This window comes from Eutrigla gurnardus (assembly GCF_963514095.1).
Source record: "Eutrigla gurnardus genome assembly, chromosome: 4".
In the NCBI taxonomy this organism is placed as follows: Eukaryota; Metazoa; Chordata; class Actinopteri; order Perciformes; family Triglidae; genus Eutrigla; species Eutrigla gurnardus.
This window is the reverse complement of record NC_139918.1, coordinates 15,772,611-15,784,969: the sequence shown is the minus strand read 5'-3', so window position 1 is coordinate 15,784,969 and position 12,359 is coordinate 15,772,611. Positions and strand designations below refer to the sequence as shown.

Genomic DNA, 12,359 nt, shown 5'->3' with positions numbered 1-12,359 from the left:
ACATTTTCTTGAGCGGAAAATCCATTGGGGCACGTTTAAGTGCAGGGGTAAAATGTGGGCTTTAAGGGGAGTTAAGCATCTCTCAGGGTAGATCAAACCTGTGAAACGATACCCCGACTGCACATGAGAAGGTTCACCTCTTTCTGCGTATTTCATCAACTTCCCTGCAAAAAAAAAAGAAAAGAAAAAGAGATGCAACAATATGTTCGGTATTGAACGAGCAATGAACTAATTCTGTCAAAATAGATCTCCCCCGGGAGCATATAGGATTTTTCATCTTCCAGTTTGAACACTTTCTCCTCTCGCAAATGTTTAGCCTTGGTGACAGTTATTTATGAAAGGGTTGTTTTTCTCAATAGACCATACAAGGTGTCGAATTATACTTGGCTTTAATCTGAGTTATGTGTCCATGGACCTGAACAAAAGGAGACATTACATCTGATAATGTCTCTCTGCCGCCGAATTATTCTCGTCACTTGTCGCCGTGGCCTGCATCGAGCACGGACCCTCTTCACTTTCGGAGGATTATACACTATGTATTAGTGATGTAATGACGCTCCCCTGCTCCCTCGCCGGTTGCCTTTGATGTGCGCCCACAGGGTCAGGGATCATCCAACCAATCGGCAGAGGAGGAAAAAAACCTTGATTCTTGCAACCAAATTAAGACACAGTCATTATAGCCAGCCTTTTCCCCCCTTTAGTTCTCACTCCCTGGGGAGAAATTCTTCATCTGCAGCCTTCTCTGCAGCTGAGCCGGCTGAACCAAAGTAATCCGCCGTGTCGACTGTGCATCCGTTGTGGCAAAACTTAAACGTGAGTTGTGTAATTCCAGACATCAAACTAGAACACTCTGTGCATTGCAAATATGTCGTGCACATAGTGGGGTTGTTGGATAGCTCATAAAGGGATTTGCATGTTTGAGGGAAAATTCCGGTTTTCTGGTATCAAACGTAGGTCTCGTTATTATAATTGTGGCTATCTGGATGACCTGTTAGACTGTGGTAACCTTACACTCATTGTAGAGATTCAGGAAACTCCAGCAAGACAAAATATACATGGGGAAACAAGCAGCACGGCCGTCCTATAATAAAATACTATGCAAACGATTTAAAATTTACATAAAATAACAATTCTCTTTCAGTTCAGCTGAAACACAGACAGTAGCACAGTGTATAAGCTGGGGGACCTGATCAACTAGTAAGTCAAGCTTACTGTTTGGTTAGCCAACTAGCAATTTAATAATTCTACTCCAACAGAGGTGTCCTGAAAGTAAGCGCTGGTGTTGACCATCCTGAGTCCGCCAGTGCTGTCTCTTCTTCTAGTTGATTTTGAGGAGGTCTAACAGTCTCCAGCTCAGTATTATAAATAATCCAGTGTGTGCAGTTATGCAGCTGTTTGGTATGAAGGAAGCTTCAAAAGCTAATCCAGTAGGCCACTTCCTGTGTTACATTTTGGACAGAGAAAAAGCTAAGCATTTTGGGGAAAATGCTGAGTTAGGTGTATGACAGAAATGTGTCCCAGCATCCCCATGACACTTTTTACACTTCTTGTACGGAATAAACGAATGAATATACAGTTTTAGTTGGTCAACTTTAAGGAGCAGGTAGGCTACGTGTTACATTCGGACCAAGCCAGACTAAGTTTCACATACTTTCCAGCCTGCGCTAATTAACGCCCTGCTTGCTTCATATTTACCATGCAGACATGAGAGTGCCACAATCGTAGCAAATAGAGTATTTTCGAAAAATGTAAAGTATTCATTTTTTTATGATTTATGTGAATTTTAAGTTTGCTTGGGACGCTTCAGGAGTCTCATGCAGCTTCTTCAATAAAATAAGTGCTTTTGCCAGAGTGACATTTCCTGAATCTTTCCAATTAAGGTGCAACGTTAGCATGCCTCCATAACTCTGAAAATAAGCTGAAAAATACAACGTTTTGCCTTTAAATTCTTGCTTAGCATTGTGCTTTCTCTAAATGGTCCCACCTGAGGAGTTAAGAGGCAGCGGCAGGGCCGATCACGCTTAGCCTCAGCAACATGACAAATCCTTACCCTCAAACTCCTTCAACCAGACGTACGTCAACATGCAGAATGTGAGTCTCTCCTCCCACCTGCTGTTTTTTTTTTTTCCTTTTTGTAAGTCAAGAGACATTCAGGAGATAAATTAGACAAAAGGCCACGGCCATGAATACAAATGCTGGCTTTGGAATGTGAAGTGGCCACACTGAATTCACGCAGCCTATCAGCAGAAGGGGGAAATGAGATATGAATCGGAGGGCTTCATCCAACCACAAATGGACTCTATCTATGTGACTCCCATACTGCCTGTTACTATTTTCGAATACTTATATCGGAATCAAGAGTGTCTGATAGCAGTCGTCTGGGAAAGGCGGGAGCAGCCCCGGGGTTTGTGGTCTTGTCTGACACCGTCTTTAGAAACGATTCCCAGCAAGGTGGAGTAGAGCGGGGACTAAAGTGTCATGGGAAACGGTGCCATATGTCCAACTAGATTTTCAGTGTTTCACCGCATTACGACGGTTGAGATGAAATACGAGCCGCTGTGGCGGCCGAGAGAGGAGTTCTCGGGTTGTTGTCGGTGTTTGGAAAAAAAGCAGGTGTTATTTTGTGAATCCCAAACCTCCCTTCTCATCTGCCACCTCGGCCCTGCACGCCTCTCACCTCTGATGGGCAGTCATGTGCTGTATCTGTGAATGTGTGTCACACATTTTCGGCAGCAACGCCGGATGAACTGTAGGGACGTGGGAATGAAAATTCTTTAGTGTTGGCTTTTTGCAGTGTAAGCTGAATTAGCCCCAGTATTTAGTTTGTCAGTTTGGAGGCATGTGCACGCACAGCACAGTGCACTTTTGTTTTATTTAATACATAAAAGGCTTACTGCAATGGTCTCTTACATTTTTTTTTTAAAGCTAATTTTATTCCTTGGCCAGCAATCAAAAAGTTCCACTGAACAGATTAAAAATACTGCAGCAAAGAACAAAGGAGTTGGAAAGAAGAGGCAAAACATTGATGATGCTTTGTTCCCTAATATTAGGAATTCAATTTCTTTCTTTTTTTTTCTCCTACTTTATGAATTACCATTGAAAATCTCCACCAGAGCAAAACATGCTGTAAGACCACTCTGTCACTCCGGATATTGGATTACGGAGGCATCCCCCGCTGTTGCAAGGAAAGCTTGACTCTAGGATCCGTGCTTTCTTCCAAGGATGTTGGCTACCAGTAATATCGAGAATAAAACAACATAAAAAGACAAACAATCTTGAAGTACTCCTGCTGTGACCACGGTGGGGCCACTCTTATTTGACTAAAGGCTACACCCTCCTTTATGCTGCAGAGAAAGCGTCCCTGTCAAACCCAAGCCCAGAACAATGGGGGCCAGCCATGGGGAAACAGGGCCATTTGCATGCAGCTGTTTGCCGTTTCCAGGACCACAAAGGCCAATCAAAGGAACCTTAATGGAGGATGACAAGCGTCAACCAACGCCTTTGCTCTCTGTCTGTGCCACCCCTCGCCTCTCTGTCTACCCTCCAGAAATGTCCCACTTTTTTGTTGTTGTTTTAGACTGATCAAACTGATTCATCCAGTTCTTTCTCCCGCCGTCTGATGTCCTGACGCTGTGGAGTTTGTAGGGTTAAAGGTCGGCCATGACTGCTCAAACACACACACACACACACACACAGCAGAGATGGACCCCAACATGTGTGTTATGGTCTGGCGCTCGCAGTCGCCAAATGGCAATATCTCGACACCAAAACCCCCATTATCTCTTGACTTCATCTCCAGGGTTTTAAAAGCCCCCAAGTGTAACTCTGTGGATGGTTTAGATGCACCCATCTGAGCCACAGTTCCACTTCCAATTTCAAGGGTGTTGATAGAAAACAAAATATGTATTATGAGGGGAGGGGAGGGGAGGGGAGGGGAGGGGAGGGGAGGGGATTGTCGGCGGTGAATTATAGGCTGTCAACTGGAGGAGAAGAGAAACTCCCAGAATGCAACATATTGAGAAGCAGTCCTTGGCCCTTGCGTTGATCTCCTGAGCTCAATAGAGGGCTTAGCAGGCAGGTCAGGGGGACGAATCTGAAAAGCTACTTTCCTCCCAGTCACTCACTGACCAGAATGCATGATAAGGCTTTGTGTCAACAAGGCCAGGAATGGGGATGACAGCCAATTATGGCTAAGTCAAAGTGGTTACCATGGCAATTTGACTAAGTGGTCGTATAAAACATTATTCAATTCGCTCACTGATTGTGTAATTTAATGTTAATCTAAGGTACAGACACCAGAGAGAGAGCGCAGGCCAGTTCTCTTTCCTCTTTTTCTTTCTTTTTTTTTTTTTTTTTTTACATCGGATCATGTTTTTTCGCCTGCAGTTTTCTTGACACCGTTTTCCCTGCAGCTGGTGCCCTTCTGTCGCAGTCCTCAACTGCCGAAAAGTTGAGCAGTCAAACAAAGCACAGAACGTGAGATGAAAAGCTTTTCATGCCTCCCAAAGACATTGACATTTGTGCACACAAACAAACCTTCTTTTCCATCCAGAATCTCGCAAAACCCAGAAAAATCTACATCCAGAAACCTTTTGTTGTCACAAGGTTTTCCTCGCTCAGCTGTGCTTAAATGCTAAGATCTTAAACAACATTCAGTTAAGTCAACCGAAAATACATTCCCTTGAATTCAGCTTTCGTTCTACGGAGAGGAAAATCGCCTTTATATATATGTTTTTGTTTTTGGACAGATTTGTCTTTACTTGTCCAATTACAAGGTCTAGAATGTCATTAATGAGGCCGAGATAGACCCCAGTTTGCAGAAGAAGTAATTTGTTCTTTAGGTCGCCAGTGCAGTCTAGATACTCCCCCTATTCGATGCAGTGTTAGCCTATGACCAGAGAGATCTATACCGGCAAGGGAGGAGGAGGCCTGAGAAGCCCAATCAATCGCTAGTCCTCCGTTGACAGCAGCGTGCTTTCTGTCATATAGCGGGTCTGATAGATGGGCAGAGTCGCCAGTGGACCAGATATCGGCAGCCACGGAGGCAGATGGCGAGTGCACACGTACGTCCGCAAGGGCGTTTAAGCCAAAAGATGGTCTCTCCGTGCAGATTTTTAAAGCCCCATGAAATGCATTCTTTCTGTCTGCCGTCTGTAGCTGCCGTGATAAACCCGTCACTCCCTCCGTGAGGAATGGCAGGCGGGACGATCATTAGTCTTTGCAGTAAAGCCGGCGACTTCACTCTGTGTTTTATCATCCACCATTCTGGACAGGTTTTCTGAAAGGTTTGGGTAATTGTAGTGGTTATTGGAATAGATGGAGTGACCCCACAGCCCTCCACTTATGGTTTCGGCTACACTGACGTCTCCTAATGAGGTGATAAACAGTCCAGCTAAGCAGAATCTACTGGCCATTAGACAGATCATGGCACTATAATGAAATGTCTAGTGGCCGAATGCCAGAGAATTTATACCATTACTTTCATATTTTGTTACACCGCCGCCACTACCAGAGCATGCAGAAGTTTCTCCTAATATGGGATGACTCCAACATTAGATTCTCAACAGTGTTTCACAGATGTCTGTTTGCGAGTGCGACATGTGCCGACTGATATAGAATATCATTATAAGTGAGCCAGGCACAGCAGGCTGAAATGACTAGCAGAAATGTGGGTCGGGGGGTGAGGGGGGGTTCCAGGGTAGGAATTTCAAGCCGGATCCACTTCAACTTTGAGCAGTTCAAACAATGCTAATTGCGTCAGGCCCTGACTGTCAGAAGTGTGAGGATAATTAGAGTGAGGGGGCAAAGTGAACCCGAGGTGGTAAGCGTTAGTACACGACAATGGGAGCGAGCCAATGGGAGCATGGAAAAGGCAACAGGCTGAAAGGAGGGCTAATTAGGAGAGAGCTGTGCAGAAAATACAAATGGTAGCTGCCCCCTCTGGGACCCACTATTGCTGCAAACAACGGCGATTATTGACAATTCATGCAGTGCTCTGCTTGCACTTCTTAAATGGAACACATTTGCATGTTCTACTTAGATTTTACCTAATTGTTTTCTCAGAATTACAGACATTTAACATTTTTACTTTGGATGATTTTAACCTCAGATAATGGATTTCTTACTTTAGTTGTTTTTTTTTATTACTTTTCTCTCTCTCTTTGCAAATCTGCATATCTTTAGTTCCACCCTACTGGTGACATGCCATTTTATTACTTAGAGAAGGGAACACAGAAGACTAACAGTTTTCCTTGTGTTATGTTGAAAGGGGACAGATTTGAGTGAAACAGTTAATTTCCCCCCATAGTAGAGGTATTTGGCCGAGCTCCCATCTGCTGTGTTCCACGTATGGATTTTTCCTCCTGTGTGGACTCCAGACTCTTCGATCCCCGACTCTGTAAAAAGGATTATATTACGCTCCATTCTGCCGGGATTCTGCCTTTTTCTCTCACTTTCTTTGCAGAGCAAGTAAAGCAAAAGAAACAAATGAGGGGACACGCACGACTGTAGAGCAAACTACTCTCGGCCCGGATAGGTTTGGCTCTGTGGTGGACGTCCTCTAGGTGGAGGCCTTCCTGACGCGCTTTAGCCTTCGTGTTTGCTCAAGAATTTATGAGGTTACCGTCGGTCTCCAAAGACCCCGATGTCTTAGCCAACATCCAAGACCACAGAGAGATGGAGGGATGAATTGTTTCGTCTTTCTCCATTCCTGTATCGCGTGTAATGGCCCAACTGTTTAAAACTGTGGTAAACATTGGACCACTCTTGCCTATTTCGTTCGTGCCAGCGGATTCTTTACCGCATGATGTGAGGTCTTATTGTATCGAAGCAATGATCCTTTTAGCTCATTAATTTGACTGTATGCCTAAAGTTTCTTCTCCGTGTATGTGTCTCCGTCAGGGTTCAGCCGCGCTGCCTTGCCTTTCGGGCTGGTCAGGAGGGAGCTCTCGTGCGAAGGATATGCAATTGATCTCCGCTGCCCGGGGAGTGATGTCATAATGATCGAGACGGCCAACTACGGCCGAACCGACGACAAGATCTGTGACGCTGACCCATTCCAGATGGAGAACGTCAACTGCTATCTCCCCGACGCCTACAAGATTATATCACAAAGGTAAAACGCTGGGGAGAGGAGGGATCTTATTTCACAAACATAACCGGGAGCTGGCAAAGTACGGACGTTTTTTTCTTCTTTTGTCCTCTCCTTCTGCAGCCAACATTCCTGCACACAATAGAAGCGTTTAAATTATCACCCCGCTGTTGCAGCCACCTACGTAGGGGACAAGCAAATCCACATCTCGCACCTTTTTAATTTTTCCGCTATTCCGTCGTTCACTAGATTATGTAGGTGGCATTTTGAAATCAGAAAAGTGGGCCGCAGATTAATTCTTGACAGGTGGGAATTGACATCCAACGCGAACGCTCTTCACACCAGCTGCGCGTTGTTGCTGCTGTTTGAGTCATAATCAGTGCAGCTCAGAGACCGGGAGTCACATGAACACCCTCTTAATTCCCTATCTGGAACATTGGGCTTGCTTTGTTCAAACACTTGTGCTGCATTGAAGTGGCTTTGCCTCAGGTAGTGAGCAGTGCCCATCATCGTGCCTTTTATCCCAGTTACCCTCTCACAGGATGCTGCTTCGCTGTCAAACGACGAGCACAGCAACACTTCAACTCGACTGCGGCTCACCCCTAGGGGTGTGTGTATTTTTAAAGGGCACTGGATGAACTATTCATAAATAGTAACCAGAACGGTTCTTCTTCTAATGCACTGCACTGCCCTAACCTGGCCCCCCTTAGGCGAGCGTCTGAGCATCATCGCCCACCATCTTAGTCCTTTGGGGTTTTCGTTCCCTCATTCACTCCTGTATTTACACCCTTGATGCATCACTACAGAGCCGCTCCGAAATAGATCAAGTCCTCCTGTCTTACTCTGTCTTTCTAAATTTACAGCCCAGTCCCACTACTCGCATACTGTTACACGCCGCTGACAGCGTCCATGCCCCTCGGTTTGCAACCACATCTGTTGACAAGTCAGACTCTCACTCTCTGCAGCTCAACTTCAAACTTATCTCCGTCGAAGATTCCCTGGAGGCGGTGAGCAAGCGAAAAGCTTTGAGAAAGACTCTGCACCGCGAGGCCCTTAGCCAGAATTATTCTAATGATTTAGATCAGAGGAAATGGGCTCCTGACCATAATTAAGGTTGATGTGATAACCAGGGATGTTAAAGCAGTCACGAAGCATTGGGGGACTCTAATCAGTCTTCCTCTGGTCCGCGGCGAACTAAAACAAGGAAGAGGTTTAAACGGCGAAACATTAAGACGCAATTCTCTGCCAGCGTCGGGGAAGATTAACAAAAGGCAATAGCGCCGCAGACAGATAAACAAACATATTAAGCAAGATTGGGGAGATAGAAACAGTGGGAAGTCTGCCGTTTTGTTGGTTTGGAAATTGCGACAAAAAGTACTCATCAGCAAGCCGTTTTTCACAACAAAAGCAGCTAGACAGAAATTGAATGGCTTGACTTTCAACATCTACATCAAAGTGTTTTTGTCAAGTAAAATATTTGGTGGTGTTGCGGATGAAAAATGCACAAAGGCACTGATGGAAACTCGACTTGCTCATGCCGTTTAATATTCAGGTCCGTCGGCCATGTACTGGAAACGGATGGCTTTTCTGAACTCTCTCTCACTCTCGCTCTGCCGACCTTGTACCCTTCACCTCTCTGTCTTCCACTAGTGTCGGTGCGAAAACTATTCACACACAAGGAGATCATCTAAATGAAACCGTTTTGCTGACTGACATTACCTCATTCCAGTGGCCACCCCTCCCCTGACCCGGTGAAACTAACAGAATAAACGGTCAGAGGTGCAGCTCTCAGACGGAACGCAAGCAGGATTCAGACACTTTGCTACCATGAGATTGTGCTCAGTGCAATGGAGATTACATGCAGCAATTTCAGCGGCAGTTTAAAACAGAGGAAGCGTGTCTAAATGCCTAGCAACAACACCTCCCTTTTCTCCAAAATGTCTCAAAATTGCAGTGAGATGCCGGAGCACATTGTCACCATGTGAAGGGAATAAGCGGCGGGGGACGAAGTATTTAGATCTTTCATGTAGCGGCACTGATCAATATTTTTATATCAACAATGGACCACATGACCTTGTGACATTTGAAAAGGGTCACTTGTAATAATGACACAGCCATAGAGATTTATCATCCTGCTCTGCAGTTCCCCTCAGGTTTCACGTCTTTCGACTCACAACGTAAATGTTTTGTTTCAGTTTCGTCGCTCTTATTGGACTCAATCAAAGTTATTAAAAAAGCTCTGATAACCGACACAACGCTACCTGCTCAGCAACAACAGCCCTATTTAGCTGCTAAAGAGATATTTTTCCCCAGGAGTTGGTTGGTGGAGACCAAAAAAGAGCTAAAAGAGAGTGAATATAAGACTTACAATCATCAGTAGGCCAGAAACCAGACTCCACATTCATTTTTCTCTGTATCTAATTAAATAGGTAATCTTTTGGAAACACGTTTGCCATATCATATAAAAATGAAATGTGTCAGTGTTTTGTTTGTCAGTTTGTATTATTTTTTTTTTTTTACAAAAAGGTACAATTAAAACATGAATAGTTTTACTTCAGTAAAAACACTCCAGTATTAACACTTTACTCAAGTAACAAAAATAGAAACTGTGAAGCTGAATGGCTCCTTTCAAGTTCTATATTATTAAATGCATGTTATTATTGGATTATTATTGCTGATGCATCAACGTATAAGCCGCAATTTAATATTGTAGCTGGTGGGGTGGAGTAAATATCATTATATATTAATGTATTTATGAATTTATATTAAATTAGCTGATACTACCTTTTGTATGTCACGTAAAACAAGTATCTCAACATTGTCAAGTGCAGGACTTCTCAGAGTCAGACTTATGAACCCCTGAATTAAATTGGTCATCTCTGGCTATATTTGAAGTGAATCTGCTTTCATCTGGCGGCAGCGACCCACGTCCCTCTCTGCAGCTCTCACCACAGTGAAGCCGTAAACGTGAGTCTCTTAAGTGCAGCTGACACCGTACTGCCAGTGATATTTAAGCTTATGCTATTTGTTAACTTCATAATGGACTTTGCGCCTTTTTATTCATATATAATGTTTAATAATCCATTAGTTTCACGGGAAGGCTTTTGTTCCCGAACATGCACAGGTGGATTTCGAGTGCAAGTCTCCCTCTGATTAATGTACATACATTTACCTTTTTATTCATGACTTCGACGACGTGCATGGTTGGAAGTGCAGAGTCAAGGCTCTGCGCGGTTGTCGTGCCACACAAATCCCATTTTACGGCGACAGAAAGCCTCTTGAATTACGAATGATTCTTTTGAAAGTCGTGTCCAATGTTGAAATGTATGTCCGACTTGCATGGCTGCCACTGACCTTCTGCAATATTTATCTCAGGCTTGCAAATTGTTGAATGTCCCACTTTGGTGCCAGTTTCTCCTTGTTTGCCTCTGTTACTGCTGACATTATTCTCAATCCCTCGGCCTCGAGAGAACTTGATTGAAGTGGAGCCAGTTTCACCCTATACAGTATTTACACAAAGCCCGTCCTCTGTTGCCCCCCCATACTTGAACTTTATTATTACACAGATCCATCTGCAAACACACACATTAACACACGTTGACATTGCAATTTCAGTCAATTAACACACATCCACACCATGTTTTGTTACACACACAAAGAGACGACACCATTCCTCACCGCCACCTGCCCTGTGTGTTCTTTAATGAATGTCTTCCCTTTCAATAGCGGTGTGAAGACGCCGTAAAAGGAAAATGCCATTGCCAACTCCTCACATACCTTTAGCTGTTCTTTCTTATTCATTGTCGCATATTCATTTACATCCATTTACACTTCCTTAATGCTTTCATTCCTCTCTCTGTTTGCCAAGGTTTAAGACTAGAATGCGTACATGACAGGCCTGGCTGGGAGTTCATCAATGTCTTTGTAGCCGTAACAATGAACCCCCCAACACTCTGTGTTTTCAATGTTGTCTTTGCCGAGTACTCTTGCTGTGAGTAGTCATGATGAAATCTCTGGTCACTCTTTTTTTTCTAGGTGCAACAACCGTACGCAGTGTGTGGTTGTCACTGGCTCTGATGTCTTTCCTGATCCATGCCCTGGCACCTACAAGTACTTAGAGGTCCAGTATGAGTGTGTTCCCTATAGTAAGTATCGCCATCCAAATCTCATACTGAACTCTTTATTATGTGTCTTTTTTTTTTTGAAGTGTCTGTAGACCAGACTGATATGCTGTAACTACAGTCTCTTTTCAGTTGCAAGTATGTCTTTGTTTTACAGATGATACTTCAACTGGAAGACTAGCATGAATAATTATAGTCAAGTTGATGCATTGAAGTGGTGCGGTCGTTTAAAGGGTCAGTTCACCAAAATTGCATTTTAGAAAATCTTAATTACCTCCAAAGGAATCCGGCCTTGAAGATGGTTTTGGTTTATTTTGTGCAAGTTTTGAGAGATTCGTCTTCAGGTTTGGGTTTTGATAGCTGCTTCCTTTTTGCATCTGGTTGAAAAAAGACTCAGATTCGTTAAGCTCAAAGGCTAAAGACTCCCTGGTTGGACCTCATTGTTATTTATGTTAATTCATTTTAATTCTGTAAAGGCTTTACTGAAACTTCTTGTTGCTCAGCCAAAGATTGTTTGTGAGGAAAATGAATCATCTCTCTATGACGTGAGTAGACTGGCTGTTTATCTCCAGATTTTAAAGCACGTAGTTCATGACAAAATAAGGTGTAAAGGTAAGTAGTGATACATTTTTAATGTTTGTTCAGCTCCAGGTTGTGAACAAAAATGAGTTTGAACTTTGAGTTTACACAATTTTAGTTACTTGGTGTTGAAAGCTTAACCATTTAGTTTTGAAAATAGATTTGAAAGGATTCAGGATGCTGAATGTCGGATTCAATGTCATCCAACCCCATCTCCGTTTGTGTCGGATGTCTGCTTCCAATCCGGCAAAACAGAAGTAAATGGAATTTGTCATTTGTCGCCCGCAAAGAAACACAACAATGGAAAGCTTTTTTTTTTTTTTATTCAACAGCAAAATCTTTTCCCCCACAAACAGTCTTCCTGTAACTCAACATAAAAACTTTTGATTGGAACAATTCTCTACTTAAGAAATAGTCTCTTTGTTGCTGTGAGCAACACAAACACAATTCCATCCACCCATATTGTATTTGGATGCCAATGAAAAATCTCAGGGGCAGACTTTTCAGAACCTAGGCGAATACAACCAAATCTATCTGACTCAATACCACTAGGACTAACTGGGAAACTG

General features: G+C 43.5%; 1 protein-coding gene across 10 annotated transcripts in view; it reads left to right on the top strand.

Annotated features, from left to right (window-relative positions):
- Positions 1-12,359, top strand: part of adgrl2b.1 (adhesion G protein-coupled receptor L2b, tandem duplicate 1) — a 100,024-nt gene that overhangs the window by 45,139 nt on the left and 42,526 nt on the right. For all 10 annotated transcript variants that reach the window (XM_084008252.1, XM_084008250.1, XM_084008251.1 and 7 more), the window contains exons 3-4: positions 6,901-7,114; positions 11,126-11,235. In XM_084008252.1, the coding sequence (XP_083864378.1) occupies positions 6,901-7,114; positions 11,126-11,235 (324 nt within the window). The remainder of the gene's footprint in view (positions 1-6,900; positions 7,115-11,125; positions 11,236-12,359) is intronic.